General features: G+C 40.9%; 2 protein-coding genes across 5 annotated transcripts; one reads left to right on the top strand and one right to left on the bottom strand.

Moving 5' to 3' along the window:
- Positions 1-261: 261 nt before the first annotated feature.
- Positions 262-8770, bottom strand: LOC147181627 (mpv17-like protein). Of its 4 annotated transcripts, XM_086059236.1 has the most exons (6): positions 8570-8770; positions 8240-8311; positions 5164-5535; positions 4074-4144; positions 3841-3870; positions 262-2367 (listed from the first exon to the last, which is right to left on the bottom strand). In XM_086059236.1, exons 3-6 carry the CDS (start codon positions 5468-5470, stop codon positions 2149-2151), a joined length of 627 nt encoding a protein of 208 aa, XP_085915362.1. In that variant the 5' UTR covers positions 5471-5535; positions 8240-8311; positions 8570-8770; the 3' UTR covers positions 262-2148. The 4 variants fall into 4 exon arrangements, with proteins under 4 accessions (XP_085915362.1, XP_085915344.1, XP_085915353.1 ...); XM_086059218.1 differs by having other exon boundaries at positions 8240-8770; XM_086059227.1 differs by lacking the exons at positions 8240-8311; positions 8570-8770 and adding an exon at positions 5618-7209.
- A 224-nt stretch (positions 8771-8994) lies between these two features.
- crlf3 (cytokine receptor-like factor 3) lies at positions 8995-20564 on the top strand. The gene is made up of 9 exons (XM_086090859.1): positions 8995-9161; positions 12987-13123; positions 16665-16872; positions 16941-17028; positions 18004-18181; positions 18309-18537; positions 18661-18799; positions 18859-18971; positions 19093-20564. Exons 2-9 carry the CDS (start codon positions 13007-13009, stop codon positions 19374-19376), a joined length of 1356 nt encoding a protein of 451 aa, XP_085946985.1. The 5' UTR covers positions 8995-9161; positions 12987-13006; the 3' UTR covers positions 19377-20564.
- The last annotated feature ends 394 nt before the right edge of the window (positions 20565-20958 follow it).

Raw genomic sequence — 20958 nt, 5'->3', positions numbered from 1 at the left:
TGGGCCTTTGCACACTTACTAATCAAAACCAGTTATGACAGAGCCACCCCCGTGTAGGGTCAGACCAGACAGTAAAAGAGTAGGAACCATTTTGGTTTGGACAGATTAGACCTTCTTTGCATCTGGCACAGAATAGCCGTGTCTCAATCTGCATTCCATTTGAGTAATTATTGTTTGATAAGACAATTTAACGTCACTATGAATGAGTGACGACGCTCAAGCAATAAAACAAAGTTGCCGTTATAGTTTATTGTATTTTGGACACAAAAACAAACAATGTGTAAAATTCTCCCTTATCATAAGACTTGACATTCCACTTGAATCAAGACTGGATGGTCTTGCTCTTGAGTGCATAGTTGTCATTTGCTTGCACGTGCTTACACTTATTAATAAAAAAACACAGACCTACAGTACTATGTATTGATCTCCAGTACAGTACATGATGAGGTATCTTGGCTGATGGCAACAAGAGTCCAGTTGCCTCCATTCACCTATTGTGGATTTCAAGTATGACAGGATGAACACGCTGATGAATGAACACAGCATTATGCCATTTTAATGGCTTCGAAATGAGAATTCCAGGTTCCCTCCCAAGGGTCTTTTGTGCCGCCATTGTAAATGAAATCCCATTTATTTTGTTGCCAAAACACCAGCCGCATTGTCTTGACTAGACGCCTAAACCAGCGTGTTTGTCGCAGAGGTAGAAAACAAAGTCAACACAAACGCTGCAATGCGTCGACATAAGAAGGCACAAAATGGCATCAAGAAGAATGACCCCGCCCTTAAAGTTGAGTTTGAGGAGCTGCACTGTGTGGTGGGTTGAAGTGGACCCCTGTTAAATCTTTATGCTCCTATGAAAATAAACTCAAAAGTATTGGTTAAAAAAATATTAAACATTAAACTGGCATCCTCATTACTCTAATTGCTACAATTTATTACAGTATTATCACATTTATTGTTGTTGCTGTTAAATCCTGACTTCTTTTGTCAGCCTAACACAGTGGCAGGCTTTTTTTTTTAAGGGACAGATGGGTCAGCTCATTTACAATCATTTGAAATATTAATATAAGGGAAAACCAATCTTAAATGCATATCTAGATGTTTTTGTTATTATTTAGAATGAATCAATGAGACAAGTGTTTAAAGCAGGGGTAGGGAACCCTGGTCATGAAGAGCCACTGTCCCGCCTGTTTTCCATGTCTCCCTCCGCCAACACAGCTGACTCAAATTGTCAGCTCATTGACAAGCTCTGTAGAAGCCTAATAATGATCCTTTTCATCGAATCAGGTGTGTTGGTGGAAGGAGACAGGCAGGACTGTGGCTCTCAAGGTGCCAGCGTCCTCTACTCTTGGTTTAAAGCAATACATTGATTAAAAAACAAAATAAAATAAAAAAGAATAAATGCATTTTCATTAATCATTTTTTAGGAAAAGCCGCTAAATTAATGCAACAAATATTTCACAACTCTTGCATAAATTGAGCTGCTTTTTCCTCCACAAACGAGTTAATTAAAATATATGTATTTAATTTTTTTAACTTGATGTATTCACTTACCTAAATAAATGGGTTACTTGTATTGCACGATACAATTAAGTGACTACAATAAACAATTTTACAGAAACATTTGACATTTTTAATACATTTTCTTAAATAATTTGGTTAATTTAATTTCTATAATAAAATGAAAATATGAAAAACTTAATTTTGCATTTAATTTTTTATTTATTTACTGTAATTGATAAAATAATGACTATCAGTAAAAATAACTGATTTGATATACAGTATACAGTGAACAAAATACCGGCAATAGGTCATTTAATTGAAATTCAAATAATTAATAATTTTTGAATATTATTTCATTATTTGTTAAATGTGACCTTAAAGTTTGTGTGTGCATTTTCTTGGTACAAAGACACACACTAATTGCTTAGCCTGCTTACCATTTTAGCAACTGGTCTTTCTCTGCCATTTTTTCTGATTGGCTCAGTTTTGTAGTTCTGGGGCAATAGCGCCACCTGTTGCGTTGGCATACATTTCATATATACCCGGGTGTGTATGGAGCCACTGTACATGGTCATGGCTTTGGGCCCAGCAGGTGCTCCTGGTTTATGATGTCTTAAGTTGTTCGTATTCAACAGCATCACGTGACTAGTTGCCCTTGTCGGTCTGTCGTTCCTGTTTCCTGGCCAGGCGGGCCTGGCGCATTTCTTCCAAGGTCTTGCGGGGGTCCATGATAAAGGCAAGCGCCACGCCGACCGTGCCGTCGCCATCCTGGCGAGAGAAGCAGAGGAAGGTGGCCCAAAGGAAGGCGCAGCAGCCCATGAAGGCCGTGCGCATGTGCAGAGGCAGTAGTGCAAAGTTCAGGAACTGACAACACACACACACCTTACAATTAGCATTAGCATTTAACAACATATACATAGTTATTACTAAATAGCAACATTCTATCATTTAACAACTACTATTGCATCTTTTTTTTTTTATCAATAACACATCAAAATCAGGATCTGAATAATCTTTATTGACCAAGTAAATGGTAAATGGAGATGTGAGCATTTATATAGTGCTTTTTTTTATCTACACTTTATGGTGCACAAAGTGCTTTACAAAGACTCACATTCGCTCCAAATATGTAAGAACACACAAGGAATTTGTCTCCGGTATTTTGAGCCACAATGTTACAACAAGAAACTATCAAAAATAACATTTAGGAGATAACACATATAATAGTTCCAAGATTACCAAGAGTCGTTAAGCAATGGAAGGATACTGCTAGTGCGGTAGTAGTGAACAATGACATATCAACAATAAACATACTATCATATGAAAAATGTGTTTTCTGGTTGTAACTGAATTAATTGCCAAGATACCGTTAATGAAGATTTTCAGTAATGGTTATCATTAGAAATTAATATATAGTTATATAACTCTACTTACGTACTAAGTAGCAAAATAGTGTCATTTAACAACTAGTAGAGTCATGAAAAAACAAAAACAGGACATGTTAATTAAGATTATTAAATGGGACAGTGCTGTCATTTAACAATGACAGGGTATGTTTGTTATTTTCAATTTAAATTATCATTTTATAACTACTAATACATGCTTAACACTACCTAAGAACATATAATCACTTAACCATTACTAGTGTATGTTTATTAGCACTATTAATTATTATACTGTCATTTAACGATGACTAGTGTATAACCATACATTAATTTAATAACGACTAGTATGTGTATATAATTTACCACTATTAATGAACATAGTGATTTAACAAATCCTAGTGCATATTCATTGACTTATGATCATATCATCATTTAACAACTACTAGTTTAGGTTACTGTCATTACAAATTAACTCACTGCCAATGACCAACTGGTAGTGCATATTATAATTATTAATGAGCAATCAATTATTTAACAATTTGGGAATGTTATTAACATCATGAATTAACAACACACAGACATTTAACAATAATCCATGTTTACAATTGTTTTAAAACAACTGGATATTATATTACCATTAATTAATATTTTTATCATTGAAAATTAACATACAGATATTAAACAGCTTTATTATCGTGATTTATACAGTTATTTATAAACGACCAGTGCATGTGTGTTATTTTTATTCACCAACAACAGACTACAGTCATTTAACAAGTATGACTCGAGTTGTGCTGTCAGTCGTGTACGGCATGTGACCGCTGCTGAGGTCATTTATAAATACATATGCACACATTCTTTGCGGGTGCATTCCCGTTGATACAAACAGAAAAGTGGAAGTGAGTTGTAGAGTTCAAAGAATGGAACAGGAATAATGAATCATAATGTTTACCTGCATGAAAGGCCAGTACATGAGTCCAGTCTGGGGGAGGAAACAGACACACATTTCTTCATGATCACGTACAAACATACACTGTATGTAAATCCGATTCTGGACTGATTTCCACCTGTAAGCAAAGTCAAGGGGCCTCGCTTCCGCAGATACTACACACAGGCGTTGTGTGTAATCTGGGTTAATCCCACTGGCGACAAGGAAAGAAGGTGACCTCCCCCACCGTCACTCACCTTCCACGTGTTGAAGAATTTATCTCGCCAGTCTTCAAAAATGTCCTCCTTGCCCTCCAAGAAGCTCACTCCTGAAGGACAAAAGACAAATCCAAGACATTTTTGTGCGTCTACTCATGATAGACATTCATACCAAATTTCATGTCGCTAAATCAAACTGCATTCGAGGCTGATGCTCAAATTTGATATCAATCGGACCTTACATCTTGTAGTAGTCCAGTTTGAAAGACCCCAGGAAATGGGCAGACTTTTTGTCGGTCTACAGGAGTTCTACTTCAGCAAATGATATAATGCTAGAGCTTCATGTTTTGGAATGAGTCATCAAACATTGCTGCTATGCTCTGCCTACACATGCTGACGGAAACTAAAAATTGTCATTAGTGACAGACACCCCGCTGTGTCACGTACATGAATAAAATAAGGTAATAACTGCAAACCTTTTAAAGGACTGCTGTAAATTGCAAAAATAACCCTGTACAAAAAAAATCGACTTCCTGTATCTTTCTGGTTATAGGCTACTGGCTATAGGGGGCTGCATTTTCATCAATTCAAGAGCTGAGTAATTTGGAGTTCCATTCTGGCATGTCATTAAATTTCAAACCAAATGTCAGATTTCCTGTGTCTTTTCAGGCTTTTCTAACTTTTTTTGTGGGTCTACAGTCTACTCATGACAGCCTTGTCAACCAAATTTCTTGTTGCGTTAAGTGAAACTGGCCTTAGGGGCTAAATTTATTTCAACAAAAGGGTAAGTTAAAACTAGTTTTGTGGCAAGTGATCACATTTTAAACCAAAAATGGCAACCTGTGTCTTTTCTGGTATATATAGCTCCTTGAGACCTTTGTGAGGGCCTCATAGGCAAATTTATGTTGTTTAGGGAAACTAGTTTCAGGAGCTGAATTTTTAGAGACTTCCGGGTAATGCCACTAAGCCAATTTTGGCCTTTAATTAACCAACATCTTTTAGGTAACAAGAAGGAAGGAAGGAAGGAAGGAAGGAAGGAAGGAAGGAAGGAAGGAAGGAAGGAAGGAAGGAAGGAAGGAAGGAAGGAAGGAAGGAAGGTAGGAAAGAAAGCTTTTCCCCATGCACTCACCCGTGTAGAAGACACTGGTGGCCAGCGGGGAGGCGAAGCTCTGGTCCAGCAGCAGCTTTCGGAAGAGCATCCCGGTCGACTTGCCGGGGAAACGTCGCTCCAGCGCCCTCATCCAGAAGTAGTTGAAGTTGCCGTGGAAGGTGACCGCCACCACGGCCACGTTGCGCGTGTGCGTCCAGTCCAGGTGCTGCTTGTGGGCCAGCGTCTGGTGCACCAGGTCACCTCCGGCGAACAGGCCGCCGTACAGCGTCACGTTGGCCAGCCAGGGGAAGCGCTTGGCGGCCTCCCGCAGTACCCGCCTCCGCATGCCCAGACTGGAAGGTCCTCTCCTCGCTGCTTGGTGCGCTCAAGATGCGCGCATGGCCCGGTCAACTACGTCACACGTATACGTTTCATGCACATACCGGAAATCACGCTGCTAAACTAGTGACGTCATCCGTTAGATGATACTAACAGCAACTGCTATGGGCTGCCAAAGTGAAAGATTGCCTCGTAGTCTGTGCACAACGCGCCTCCTCCTCAGTCAAGTGGCCAATCCTGCGTTAATCTGATAGTGTGTGCGCGCGACAGTGCGCCTGTCTGTTATTTGAGTGGAACAGCTGTGTCCTTTCTGCGCGGGACACACTGACACGAGTACTGAAAGTATCAGCATCAAGGTCGACGTCACTTAGCACGATACAAAAGAGGACCTTTTTTATTTAAAGAACTTTTTACTGACGACCTTTTTTTTTTAAGAACTTTTTACTGACAGTTTTGTCACCCAATAGAGATGTCATTGAACAAATGGTCTTTATGGTTCTCCACATCGCATCATCCTTTTCCACCAGCTGCCCTCATGCCTTCCCTTACTACAGCTATCAACGTTTTAGGTTTCTTCACTGTAAAGACAGTGAAGTATGGCCTAATGTAACAACGGTAAAGAACAATGAGCAAGCAACGTGCAATCAAATTAATCACGGCACGAATTTTAGTTATGGACTAATTGTTTTTTTGTTTCGTTTTATTGACTTTCTTGAGTATTATCTACTTAGTAAGTGTTGAAAATTCGCATTCGTGCAGCACAAAAGGGAATTCTCAAATCGTGCTAAACATGACTAAAACACTAATTCAGCGGCAAGTATGGAGCATTGCTATACATGCTGCATGGCTCTTTATACGGAGATGCTCGACTTGGTTTGAATTGTCAAATGCATATATTGTTGTTTGTTATTCCATTTTTGTTCAATTAAAACAAACAAGTATGGCGCATTAACGTTTAATAGCCATTGGCGACCACGAGATGGCAACATATGTCCACACCACCCAGCTTGTCCTTGTTTTGTTTCATGATAAACTAATTCCATTGTAATCATTTTAATAACTGTATTAATAGCGAAAACACATTAGAGGTGTAATGCCTGTGTTAAGTAATCTATATAAAAATAATAATAATAACGTCCCAAACACAAAGAAAGAAGCAAACGACGACTGACGCAATGTGACGTTCTTTTTTGATACTTTTCAGACTTGTCAGGTTTACGCGTAGATTTACGCATTCATTCATCAACTTTCAGTGGGTTCAAAGGAAAACGGTGTTAGTTTACTGAATGTAAGGTCATCTTATTAAAGGGCTGTAAAAGTCTCAAAGCATCTATGCCACGCTCCAGATTGGACACGCGTTGACTGACGCGCGCATACGCGAGAGCGAGAAAAAGTGGTTAGGAACCGTCTACAAATTACATTCTCCAGGGTGACGTATCATCAAATCACCAAAAAGGTTATGTTTATGGTCCTTTTAGTCCCTTAAATGTCCCAAACTTGTCTATAATAAAAGATATGATAAATATTGGAGCTGTAGTAGTTCCATACCATTGTTGTCTACTACAGCAATCAAAATGAGAAAATGTGTTTTTGTTGATTTTTGGTGAATATTTTGGAACATTTTTGTCCCTTAAATGTCCTCAAATAGTCCATATTGAAAGATATGATAAATATTGGAGCTGTAGTGGTTCTTTGCTTGCCATGGCAAGCTACTACAGCAATCAGAATGAGAACATTTGTTTTTGTTGATTTTTGGTGAATATTTTTGATCATTTATGGTTCTTTTAGCCCCTTAAATGTCCCAAACGTGTCCATAATGAAATATATGATAAATATTGGAGCTGTAGTAGTTTGTTGCGTACCATTGCTATTTACTACAGCAATCAGAATGACAAAATGTGTTTTTGTTGATTTTTGGTGAATATTTTGGAACATTTTTGTCCCTCATATGTCCTCAAATAGTCCATATTGAAAGATATGATAAATATTGGAGCTGTAGTGGTTAGTTGCATACCATTGCTATTTACTACAGCAATCAAAATGAGAAAATAGTTTTTTGTTGATTTTTGGCGAATATTTTGGAACACTTTTGTCCCTTAACTGGTCTCAAATAGTCCATATTGAAAGATATGTTGAATATTGGAGCTTGAGTAGTTAGTTGCATACCATTGCTATATACTACAGCAATCAGAATGACAAAATGTGTTTTTGTTGAATATTTTTAATAATTTATGGTCTTTTTAGTCCCTTGAATGTCCCCAACTTGTCTATAATGAGAGATATGATCAATATTGGAGCCTTAGTAGGTAGTTGTTTATCATTGTCAGTTACTACAGCAGTCAGAATATAAAAATATATAGAACCTTTATGGTGATTTGATGACACAGTACGTCACCCTGGAGAATGTAATTTGTAGAGGGTCCCTAAATAAGACGGTAGGACTCCTACCGTAGGAGTGAATATCAAACATCGAACGTCAAGCCAACTTTTTCTCGCTATTGACCATTTGCACCGACGCCGCGTGATTACGTGATTGCCTTATGACGGACGGCGGAACGAAATGATTGTTGAATGGAAGTGGACGTGACCCGGAGCGACTTAGTAACTTAGCGACTGTTATTTTACAAATTAAAAGTTATTATTGCCCATCGAGCCATGGAATCTACTTACTTCAACCGAAGGTCGCCTGTCAGTCGAAGTTGCATATTTTGTCGGGACTGATAGAGCGCAATATTTACTTAAGTTGGAGATGGCTAGTTTGAAAACAGCCCCTTACCTTCTGTTGACTGTCGTAGTGGCAAGCTATGCAGTCATTTCATGAATATGACTCCGGCTGCAGAGTGAAAAACTCCAAGCACAAAGACGAAATCCCTTATTATTAAACAGTTAAATGCACTTAATAGTTTTGAAGAAGGTACATTTTAAAACTAATCTGTGTGTTTGTGAAGTTGGAGTGGACGCTAACTATCTGGCTCGTTAATGTGATTTGACCACGCACTTCGACACCTCTGTTACAATCTTTGTTAGAGTTTACGTTTACTAGTAAAATGTATGAACATTTATCTACTAAGCTCGCAAAAAATGATCGCTGCAAATCCGTGAATACTTTGTGGGCTGCCAGTCCTTTCCGTTGAATGCTGCTATCAATGGACGTCTTTTGTCTTCATTAGTAGGTGTGCGATAAAAAGCAACATTTGATTTACTCCTTTGTCTGTCTGTACAACCGACCGCACAGCAAGATATGACCATTTTATAAGATAATCGATTAGATAAAGGACTTTACGCTGTATGAGATTCAATGGTTACAATACAGGCAAGTGGCTCTTTTGTCGTCCAGCTTCCCGTAGGGGGCGTTCCCATGAGGGCTGTGACGGCACGTGCAAAAGGTCTATACGCGGGCGGGCACACGCACGCACGCACAAACAGGCGCACACGCACATAGCGTCAGATGATCAGGGGATGCGAAGGGGACGACAGAGAAGCCTCCTATTGGTTGAGTTGCACGTCAATCAAAATGTGCTTGTGTGCGATTGGCCCGCCGTGCTTAAAGGCCCACACATGTGCCATTTGTGGATTTTTGCGTTCAAGTTGAAGTCGAGACTCGATACTGAAGCGAGCGAGCGTCTCGCTGTGGTCAGGCTACGTTGCGCGCAATCTGGACGTCGGCGACGAGATGAAGGCCAGAAAACATTAAAAAGGTACGTGGACGTTACGAGGAACGTGTTTGACACTGTTTTTGCTGCTCTCGCTTCCTTGTTGCGAATATCGAGCGCGATCTCTCTCGCTTAGAGTATTATTTCATTGTCTTTTTGGCCACTAGCTAACTTAGCCGCAACTTTTTTCAGCCGTCTCGTTGGTGTTTGTCAACGAGAAACTACTAAAATATGATTGATATGTATCAATCATTGCCAAATTCGTAACCGAAACCAGAGATGAGCCTCACAGAACTCTCCATTGTTCCTAGTTCGCGATACAGCTGCAACTTTTTGGCTCGTTGTCCTGTCACCTTCTGTTAGATGACCGACGCTTCTCTAAAAAGTTGACTTTTATTAATAGCGACGTTTTTTTTCGGTATAGCACGAGAGCCGACTTGAGCAGAAACTCCGGTTGATTTGGAAAACCATAATTTCTTTATTGTATGAGTTATTGTAGAGACTTGACTCTCGAGCAAAGGTAAAACATTTGAAATTGTGCAACTGAGTTTGGCTCCTTAGGCGTCAGATAACGTTTATTTTCTGGCAATAAAATAAAGTCGATGTTAGCAGATCCTCTATTAACCATTACTAGCTATAATGAGCTATTAAGTTATAACATTTTATTATTACCAGTCTTGCATTCCACGAGAGCCGATGTTAACAAAACGTGTGATATATTTAGAAAAGCTTCACTTCTCATTTTTATGATAGCTATAAATAAGCTATTAAGTATGTATCATGAGTGTGTGCATGGTGCGGGTGGCGTAATTGGATGACAACTAGCACAAGAAATACGGAAGATGTTGCAACAAGTGGCGACATGTCTTCTGGTCGATGATAATTATGTGGTTTTGCTGCTCGGGTGCCTTCCATAACTTTGCTCTTTGTCAGAGCACGTGTGGCATTTATCACTGGAACATGAACCCACCCTATCACTAAGTATAATGTCTATTTTAATGCCCTCACATTATATCTTGCAGGGTTTCCTGATGTGGAATCTGTCTTGTTATGACATGTCACATCTACACTGCAGTCAGTCAGTTACTAGGGCCCGGACCAGCAGGACTTGTTCACATGCACACTGACCTAAATACACCCTAAAAAAAAAGAAGCACTTTATCCTCAAATTAAAGCTGAGACGGAGTTCATTGCTGCAACCACACCCGTGTTGTAAGACATTTTTCATCCTGCAGCTGTGTGTTTTCTTCCCCAACAAGAAGGATTACACACATGAGAATTAATGACTTCAGGCTTCTTATTTGCTGGGCGAAGAGAAAAAAAAGAAGTCATAATAAAAGGCTGGACAGTTGGTGGAACATGAGAGGCGTGAGAGCAAGTGCGGGGCTATTGTTCGGCCCTTGCATGCCTGCATATTAAAATGCACGTGAATGGGCAGCAGTGTGTAAACAACACACGCAAAAATGTTTGTCGCCATTGTGTATTCATTTGCTTTTTAATCAGTGGATTTTTTTGAGGGGACTGCAAATGTGTCATTGCTTGCAGTTCAGCGTAAAGCGCGCCGAAGCTTTTCGAGACTTCCTCTTTCGACCGGGCTGAGGAAATGCGCCCGACCGCGACGGAAGACCCACAAAAGACGGTCACAATAACACACTAGTAGTTAAACGAGAATGACAGCCAACAGGTTTTATGTCACGTTCGAACCTCCTGAACTTGTAAGTGTAACATCAAAGAACCGCAACAAAAATATTTTCAATAACAAGTGACACAATTATTTTAATAGACACGTGGCATTTTTTTCCACATTTGAAAAGCTCCCAGGTGTTATAAGGTGTTTATATTAGTCAACTGAAATCCAACCGTTAAACGAATGTTCGCCAAATACATTTTGCGTTGTTTAGGCATGGGAAGAGGGTCTCACCAGCTCGTCTCTGAAATCCAAGCTTCTACGCAACTGCAGTGATGAACAGATGCCAGTAGAGGGCAACGTTGCAGCGCATTGGATATGAGATCAGCACAATTTTTAATTGGAAGATAGAGATCAGGCTAGTAATAGGAGGATCCTCTGTTGACATTTTTTAGCCCATGCGCGATGGTCGAGTGGCAGAAAACATGGCTGTCTGTATAGACACAGCGTAGATGAAGAAAGTTAGCGGGCGAAGGGCGGAGGAGGTTCATGTAGAAGCTTAATGTATGAGACGTGGGATGATGACCAAATTTGGTCCGACTCACCTGTTTCCTGGCCACATATCTGCGTTGGGGATATTTGCTCTTATTTAATACAAAGTCCTGTCCAAAGCTGGGTAATTATTCTTCATTGAAGTGTTCTTTGTGGTGCCAAAGGGAAGGAGGGTCTATCGCATTACAGTTAAGTTTGTGGAAGTATGTCACTTAAAACACCCCCCCAACACACTCAACAATCATTCGTTCCATGGGGGTATTATTTCAACAAGCACCACACTTTATTCTTTATTCATTTTTGAGAATGCAGTGTCTTTAGTACAGTGTCACTTGTCCTGTGATGTGAGAATTGAGAAATGGCATCTGGTCTCTGGTTAACAACTGACTATCAGAGCTTACACAATTCTTTTCAAATCCAGTCTTGGACAAACATGCAGTCATGTTACGTAGCATTAGCATACTAGCATTGTAGCACCTTTAACTCATTCACTGCTATAAATTATTTTCTTTTTTTTTTAAAGATAAAACATTTGGGGCAACAGGCGATTCAATTTTTTAATTGTAATTAATTGCATGACTTCACTAGTTAACTTGCGATTAATCACACATTTTATATCTGTTCTAAAGAATACAATAAAAAAATTCTAGGTTTTCATACTCTTGTTAACAAAAGTGGAAACCATTTTTTTAAACTAATAGAAATAGTTCAAATGAATTTTTGACGTTTGTAGCCGTCAATGGTAGTGAATGAGTTAATGCAGCTGTCAGGATAGGCCTTAACAACTACAGCTACTGCGTACACAAGTGAGGTCGGCAGGTATCAAAACACGGATGCATAATATGCAATATTTATTCGGATAAGATGAATAATATGTGGACACTGAAGTATAAAACCAGGCACAAAAATTATATTTGGTCTCATTTATAGAAATCCATAACACAATGATACTCGTTGCCTTTTGATTCTCCGTTCGTAACGCTGGACGTCTTTTTCTTTAGCCTTCAGGTTTAGCGATCAAGGATAGCCCATTTCAAGACGAGGAACCAGTCAGGGTGGTTGTCGATCGGGCTTTGGAACACCCGAATAAGGCCGAAAAACAATATGACTCAGCGGATTTTATAATGCACAAAAAACTCCATTTATTATTTCTTTAAAATCCTCTCCAAATAACAAATATATAGTCACAAGTACTTACCGGCAATAAAGTGAGCCTCGCAAACACGGCAGCATCAGTTGGAATCCAGGCTTTGATCGTCAAGTTATAGCTTTCCGGCTCGCAGCCAATTCTTTCATTTTTCGCGGCCCATTTCGGTGGGAATGCGATAAAAAAACAAACTTTTTTATCAGGCCCCCGACGGGCCGTACAATTGATGGCATATCAAGAATGAACCATTTGCTTCTCTTAATCCTCCTCCAAATGTGCAAAACCATCGAACTCCATTGTTTCTTGCCACTCAGCTCCCGATTCTTCCTGTGATGCAACGCGCAAAACATAAACAATGACGTCACACAGGATTCATCCATTTTCATTTGTAGAAGCAGCACTTCATACCACATTGTGTTTATGTGACATGCCAGAATTGATTGATGGAAAACATTGTCTTTACTTTGTGACGTTTATGCAATCCATATGCCATGCTATGTGTGCTAACTTCCTGTATGTGTGTGTGTGTGCGCGCGCGTGTCAGCGAGCAGGTGAGTAGCAAGGATGTCGGTGGAGGTGGACGTGCTGCTGCAGGAGGCCAAAGAGAGCATCGAGGCGGCGCAGAACTTCCGCGGTGAACTGCAGCAGCGCCTCAGTGGGCTCAACCAGGCGCGAAAACAGGTGCGCTTGCTCTCAGCATCATCATCATGACGTCATCATCATCATGACGTCATCACCTGGCATATGTGGCAAAACGGGAACCCAGAAATTAAATTCAATACAAAAGACCATTAGAGACATTTTAAACCTTAAACCCCAGGCCTTGTCTTGAAACCCTAAGCTTGACGTCAAACCCTAACCCCTTTTCAGTCCTGAGTTTACAGAGAAGGTCCCAGGGGAATGTTCCCCCCGCTCCCAGGCGGCGGTATCTCTTCCTTCCTGTTGCGTTCTTGAGTGATCCGAACAGCGCCAGCGCTCGGTAAACAATATGTCCACTTCCTGTCGCGTCCGCGTCCCTCTGGCCCATAAACATTCTCGCCGTCAACAAACTTTTTTCTCTGGTGTTATTGTTGTGTTTATTTTTACGGGACACGTGATCACGCGCTTACTACAAGATGGGAACGTAGTCATGTGATGCTAACATATTGCGGCATGTCAGAGCGTTCATGCAACTATGGGGTGTGATGCGTCAGAGCAGCTGGAAGGGATGCATCCTAAATACTGTCCGGGGGCTTCTGGGGATGTGCAATTGCGCTCGACAGTTAACATATCTCAGGGATATGTCAAACTTATGAGAAAAAGACTTGATGCCCTTCAAATCCAAAATACTGCGCCAATTGTTTTGATATTTTCAGAGGCTGAAGTTGACATGAGTCCAGATGTGCATGTGAATTTTGGTGACAATTCATAGCATTTTTGCGTCATTAAGCGACATTTAGCTTTTGTGCATTTAAAGTTGTGCTCATAAGTTTACATACCACAAGGGTATGCAAACTTTCAAGCACCGCTGCCTGTAATTGCCTTCGATTTTGTTGGACCATTCCAAATGATGAAATAAAATTGTCTAAAAAAACAATATCAAGCATGAATGGATTAAAAAAAACAAAAAACTTTTTGAGTTGTTAATTGAATTCAATTACAAGTACATCTAAAGTTTTTTATAATTATTTCCAGACTAATAATGAAAAATGCAATTAAATATTTTTTTTAATTAAATGTTATTTATAAAGTTACACATGCATTAAAGAAATATCATTAGATAAATAAAACATCAATAAATAAATATGTTAAATGAATAAAAATAGTCAACTTAACAAAACTTTTAAATTAAGTGAATGGTTTAGTAAATAGGTAATAATATATCTTATATTGTACCTCATAATGTAATTAGCATAAGTTGGGATTTTACATATTTTTAATGGTTCGTCATTCATTGGCGTCTCGTCAATCCGTCATTTTTTTCAAGCCGAACCAACCTGTAATCATCGGCCCGTCGTTTTGTTTTACCTTTGTTTCCGTTCTCACTTTGTCACCGCTATTTTAGGAACAACCGACAAAGATGGGAATTCCATCAGTATTGCCGGACAGTCCGTCACTGGCGTCAGTAGTCCGATAAGTCGAAGGGGAAAAAAAGCACTGATACTCCCCTTACTCCCGACTTCACATTCACATGATGAAACACATAACTAAACTAGTTAGCTTGCTAGCCATAGCCAAATAACATGTGTGACATCACACACGCGCATACACATATATTTACAATCATCTCCTTGACTCAAACATGGAGTCCAAAACATTTAGCCGGGTTGCCTCACGCGCTCGCATCTTTGCTGATATTTTTGGAACTCGTCATTCGTCGTCCGCGTGGCGACCATCGTCATCAGGAAGCGGCGGCGACGTCGTCTCCGTTTCCCCCATTGTGTTGTACTCTCGCAAGTCCTCACTTCGGCTTTATCACAGCTCGCCGCCGACTTCCTGGTGTCTCTCCGTCACTTTCCCTGCACGCAAACACACGCACACACAATGCGTGCCTTGTTGTGTGCGCTGCAAAGAAGAACTGAAAGTCAGCCAGCTTCTTGATAAGCATCACTAGTTGTGGCCGTGTGAGCAGTACAGGTCCGTTTCTAGCTTCATGGGGGCCCTAGGCAAGATGCTGTTTGGGGGTCCCTATTTTGCCAAACTACAATGAAGAGATTCCTAACCCTTTAGATGGTCTCCAAAGATGCCACAATCCATCACACTTTATGAGCAAAACAGACTAGTTAAACATCTTAAGTTGACAGTCATCTTTACATTAATAAATAAAACAGCTTTTAAGTGTTTAGACAAATATTTAATCTAAATAAAACACAACAAACTCAATTTTAAAGTGCAACAAGGAAAACAAACTAACTTAAAATAGCTCCTTAGGTTATCAAGCAAATAGACCATGAGTGAATATTCCCATTTTTTTAAATTACAGTAATATTGCAGTAATACAGAATATTAAAATTAACCTGTTTTTATATAAAAAATTGTGATGTCGTTTTTAAAGCTTTTACCCAATTACAAATTTGTCACTTTTTTTTTCTCCAATAATTTACGTATTATACTAGTTAAACTCGGGGCTGGCCGGGAAGGTTAACGTCTATAAATTAATGCCCGAGCCTAGCGAGCTGGCTAGCAAAATAAATAAACAAACTTGCTAAAAATAAAATAAAACTTTTTGCCTCCAACAAGTGCCAAACTTTCTCCTTTGACCATTTTTCTTCTTCAGTTTTTCTTTTTCTTCCGTTTTTCCGCGCCGCTGAGATAACTTCTTTTTTTAATGCCATTACAGTCTGTTTTGTTTAGTACTCTCGCTAACGGGTAAGGTAGATGGGTAGCTGTCAATCATTCTCACACAGTTCGTGACGTAGAGGCTCTACGTCACTAACTGTGTGACACAAAAACACCAGCCACTGTTTATCATCACCCGTTTATTTTATTTATATCCTATGTTTATTTTTTTAAGCATAAAAGGCATGCAACAAACAAATATTAGAGACAAATAAAGACAGGACATTTTTGTGGTCCTCCAGTAAGACTACACGTAGACATAGAGCTTGGGGGCCCCCTGGTGGCTTGGGGGCCCTAGGCAGCCGCCTCCTTGGCCTATAGCAAGAAACGGCTATACAGCAGTATTAGCGTTAGCATCTCATGAGCATGCTGACTAATGCAGCATTCCAGAATTAATGATCGGTTGTAAATTTGCAAGCTATTGGAACGGCAAGGTCGATTCTTTTGTCATTTGGGTTTCAGATCAAAAGATGAATAACAGACATGACAAATGTTGAGAGTTCCAGCTTTCATGGTATTTACACGTCTCAGGGCAGAGCACCTTTTGTTTGAATCCACCCACAGTATTGAAACATGTGACTGATTGGTGTTTCTTGTTGCTCGGGTGTTGTCTTTTAGATTGGGAGCGTAAACGTTTGTGTTTCACCTGTAAAAACTGCATTTGCTATTAAGACCAGCCTCGGTTCTGGATCGTTGGAAGCCATTTAATGGAATTTTCTCTTCCTGTTCAGAGGAAGAAGCAGGTTCTTTTGGGGTATCATAACTCTTACCTATGGGTGGAAATTTAGTTGCATTTGTCCTAAAAAGAAACTGGCATCCAAAGTGGTCTGAGGACAGAACCCTGTGGCACTCCCAAGGGACAAAAGAATGAAAAGCCTAACTGGTACTGGTCTTCTTCTACCAGGTGCGGGGCAGCTCGAGCCAAGCCCGCGACGCCCTCCGCAGGCATTTTGCCGAACTGCAAGCGGCGGCCACCCGGCTGCTGTCGGAGCGACTAAGCGCACTGCTCGGCGAGGTGGACGCCATTGAGGCGGACAGCATCAGGCCTCTGGATGACTGCCAGAGCCTGGTGGAGTACGGCGTGGGCCAGGCCGACGAGCTCCTTCGAGAAGGTAAATAAATAAATGGCATCTGACGAAGGGTTCGTTTTTTAGTTTTAATGGTGGCGTTGTCTCCGCAGGGGAAGCAGCTCTGCGCTGCGGTCTCGGCGAGAAAGAAGACAAACTGGGGAGCTTCACCAAGAAGGCCATGCACATCCAGTTGGACAGGTACAGTGGCCCTAACTAGAGCTGCAACTGATGGCAACAACAAGAGGACAAAAATATTACCCACACCTCAATTGCACAATTTGTATTGGTTTTGTTGTTTAATAATGCAAACTATTTTTTCTCAGATTACCTTAATAAACAATTCTAAAAATATCGATAGCTGCAACCCCAGACTGAACCACCTCCGCCAAGGACGTTTCGTTAGTTAGCAAGATTGTACGAGATAACACAGATAACACAAAAGGCTACGACAAACGTTTGTCACCGGTTGTCGTAAGGAAGAAGCCGTTAACTTTCGGTGCAGATTTCGAGGGTTGTGACTTCTCCTTTAAGCTCGTGCCTGTCACTGACTGTTCTGTCTCTGACGTTACCCAAGAAGTTGGGACCTTAGCGAGTCAATTTAATCCTCCCCCAATCCGCATCAGCAGGATTTTCACACAACAAATGGGCAGTGAAAGGGGCAACTGACTAACTGAAGCAGGATGGCAGCTGTGTGAAAGATAATATTCCAATTGCTATGAAAACATGGAACCTACCAAAATAAAGATTAGAGTCTCTTCTTTCATCAGGAAAAAAAGTATTTCTATCTGTTTCCATCTTGCAGCAATTAGCATTAGAATATAGCGAAGTTTCATCATTATTAACAAACCTGTTGAAAACACTGGCAAAAAGAGCTTGTTGCAACATGGCCCGGGTTGATCTCTTATATTCTGCTACCACCTACTGGCCGTTTTTTGTAATAACTACCATTACTTTAAACCACCTCTTCATGCCAGAAGCTGCATCAAAGGCTTCTGTTTGCTTTTGCTTAAAAAAAACTATAAAAAAATAAATGTTTGTGATATTCGCGTTTTTGGGTTTGAATGAGTTACAGCCTCTTGTGTTGAAAGCAATAAAGCAACAAATGAAGTGGAACCGGGAATAGCTGATGCTGTAACCTTAATTGAGTGTTGCAACGGCGTGATTGTGTTGCAGCCTGCCGGAGGTTCCGGCCCTGGTGGACGTCCCGTGCGTGTCGGCTCAGTTCGACGACTCCCTGCTGGTTCTGCTGCGGGAGCGCGTGTGCCGCCACGGCTCGGTAGCCTCGCACCCGCCCGTCCTCATAGAGGAGCTGCAGGAGAGACCAGGGAGCATCCTGGTGCGCTGGTGTAAGGTGAGCAGGACGGGGGCGCTCCCGTACGACATGGTGCCGCCATTTTTTTGTCATTACGATGATTTAAGCCTGGGGTTTCTTTGAGCATTCCATTTGAAAAGTTGTTTTGGTCACGTGGCGGTTTCAGGTGGATGAGGATTTTGCCGCCGCAGATTATCGGCTGCAGTACCGACGCCCGGGCAACGGGGGGAGCCAATACGAGGACGCCTACGTGGGGCGCGACACAGACTTCCTAGCGTTGGCCCTGGACCCCAACACAGAGTACGCGTTCAGGGTGTGTGCCCGCGGCGAGGGTCGCACCGAGTGGAGCCCCTGGAGCGTCGCCCAGACCGGATACACCACCATGGAGCCGCATGGTACGAGTGCAGGCGGGACCGCCTCTTGGTTGGCTATGGGGTTTTGTTTTGTTCGTACTTTGAGTGGCTCTTTTAGCCTGAGTGTGCGATTGTGTTGTTGGTTGGGGGTGTTTCTGTGTGTAGAGTGGCGTCCCGGCACGGAGGGTTACATCGTGAGCAGCAGACGCAACATCGCCTTGAGGAACGACTCTGTCCCGTCCAGCTGCCCGGTACTCTACTCCAAGGCGTCAACCTACTTCTGTGGCCTCACACTCACTTTCAAGTATGCGCACACACATGTTCACTCACGTATACATTTTTCTAAGTTTTTGTCACTTGAAGGATTTCGGCGACCGGTCAGCCAGACCGCCGGGACAGTTTGGGCGTGTGCGTGGACGGAGAAAAAGGCTGCCGCTCGCTTCAGAGAGATCAGGCCGTCTGCATCTCCACCAACGGTAGCAAATTCTACAATTTGAATTCAAAACGATACATCATTTAAAAGCGTTCATAACTAGCTGTTCTAATAATAATAATAAAAAGTTGCTTGAATAATACTAATCAGGTGTTGTTTGTCAGGTGCCGTGTACGTAAACGGCAAGGAGATGACCAATCAGCTTCCGACGATCACTCTGGGTTCGGCGGTGACGTTCGACATGGAGGTGGTGGGTGTGGTCCCGCTCAACAACAACAACCACGTTAGCGACGACGTCAGCAACGACGCTAACGGCCTGAAGCTGCGCGTCACCATCGGCTCAGGCAGCCGCGAGGTGGTTTTCGATTGGCTGCTGGACACGGCCGTGGACGGGCTCCTCTTCGGGTGCGCCTTTGCGCACGCCGGATGGAAAGTGCTCGTCTTTTAAAGCACAATAGCGGACACAGACATCACATTTACACCTCAAAGTTCCAGGATATTTTCCTGGAACGAGGTGTTTCCAATCAGGTAAGATTAGTGGACCTCTCAGAAGTACTAACGTCCCAAGCAGTGTCTTCTTTTGGACCCAAAACTTTGCTCCAGGTTAAATAGTTTCTACAGTCCAAACACACAATGCATGTTTTATCACCTGAAGTTCAGGGCACTTTTAGTTATTGGTGTTTATAAATCCTGGAATTTAAAGGTTCCTATCAAGCCCATTCCAATGGTTCCTGGGTCTCTCAAATGCACTAACTTAATTAGAAGGGTCTTCTTCTGGCCCCTGTAATTTGCCCTAGAACTCAATTCAGATAATTCCATAAATTCCATAGTATAAATTTGATGACCTCATCAGACCCCAGAAGCCATTTTGTAGACCTAGTGCATATTGCTTGACTACTTAATTTACAATCATGTCACTCAAAACGGCATCTCTTTTATTACTTTTTTTTTTTTTTTTAATAAATGACAATCTTTTATTTCCCCTTTCCAGGATTTGTGTGAATCATGAAATACTGAAAACCTGACAGAATTTAACCCCCCTCCCTAAAAAGTGGGACACTGTGAAACGTTTTTTTTTTTTTTTTTTTGCACATGTCGGTGGGACCATCTAGTTTGACATCATAGTGTGTAAGGTGCCGATAAATGGAGGACAATCTTTGTATGGGTACTTAATTAAAAGTAAAAAAATGGATGGCAAATTCTGGAAAAACAACCCATAAACTTGGGAGACTATCCTTCTGCCATCTTTTTTTTATTTTTTTAAAGTCATTCTTGTGTTTCACTGGTTCAATGACCTTGTGTGTGTTGAGGCTTTAGTGGGGGACTGGCAGACTTTAGGAGGCCCGCTTGAGGTACAAAGTTCACACAGAAGCTTGTCTTGTGTGGTCTTAACTGTCTTAAAAATAGATTATTAATATTCTAGATGACTGTGTTCTAAGGAAGATTGTTACCAAAATGAGTTCTTAATGTGCTGATGTTTTACACAAGCGAATAGTCACACAGTTTTGTGTTGTTTTGTTCACCTGGTGAAGGATGGTGTCCGTCACTGTGGAGCCACAAAATGTAAATGTTCTTTTGTTAATTACATTTTTTTTTTTAAGATCTGTGTCTTTAAATAATAAACCGTTGACAGAGACTTTCTCCTGTAATTGCTTCATTACTATGAAAGAACATACTGCATATTCCCAAATCCTTTCCCCCCAAAAGGCTTTATTTTAGCTCCGGTTGTCACACTGCTTCTATTTGCGATGGTCCTTGCAATAACTAAAGCTGGAGGGTTGTGGCCCTGTAATAATAATAATAAAATTAAAAAAAGATGACAAGAAAAAAGATTTCTGTTGTTTTGTGTTGTAAAGAACGTTGAAAGCTGTACTAAAATATGAAGAAAAAAACATGACTATCAACTGTACATATATTAACATTTATCAATGAAATGTGGATGTTTTGTTGCAAAAATTCCTTACTGATTATTTTAATACAAAAGCATTTTACACGTTTTGAAAATATTGCTAGTAATAATTTTAGTGAGA

Source organism: Leptonotus elevatus, chromosome 1 (genome assembly GCF_054856555.1).
Source record: "Leptonotus elevatus isolate MCC_2025b chromosome 1, RoL_Lele_1.0, whole genome shotgun sequence".
Classification (NCBI taxonomy): domain Eukaryota; kingdom Metazoa; phylum Chordata; class Actinopteri; order Syngnathiformes; family Syngnathidae; genus Leptonotus; species Leptonotus elevatus.
The sequence above is the reverse complement of the archived record's forward strand: the minus strand, read 5'-3'. Positions and strand labels throughout refer to the sequence as shown.

Coding starts and splice junctions, on each gene's coding strand:
- LOC147181627 (XM_086059218.1), bottom strand. CDS start 5,470: ATGCGGAGGCGGGTACTGCGGGAGGCCGCCAAGCGCTTCCCCTGGCTG. Junction 4,145..5,163: donor CACCAGTGTCTTCTACACGG/GTGAGTGCATGG, acceptor TTTGTCCTTCAG/GAGTGAGCTTCTTGGAGGGC. Junction 2,368..3,840: donor TGTACTGGCCTTTCATGCAG/GTAAACATTATG, acceptor GTGTGTTGTCAG/TTCCTGAACTTTGCACTACT.
- crlf3 (XM_086090859.1), top strand. CDS start 13,007: ATGTCGGTGGAGGTGGACGTGCTGCTGCAGGAGGCCAAAGAGAGCATC. Junction 18,182..18,308: donor TCCTGGTGCGCTGGTGTAAG/GTGAGCAGGACG, acceptor TGGCGGTTTCAG/GTGGATGAGGATTTTGCCGC. Junction 18,538..18,660: donor CACCACCATGGAGCCGCATG/GTACGAGTGCAG, acceptor TTCTGTGTGTAG/AGTGGCGTCCCGGCACGGAG.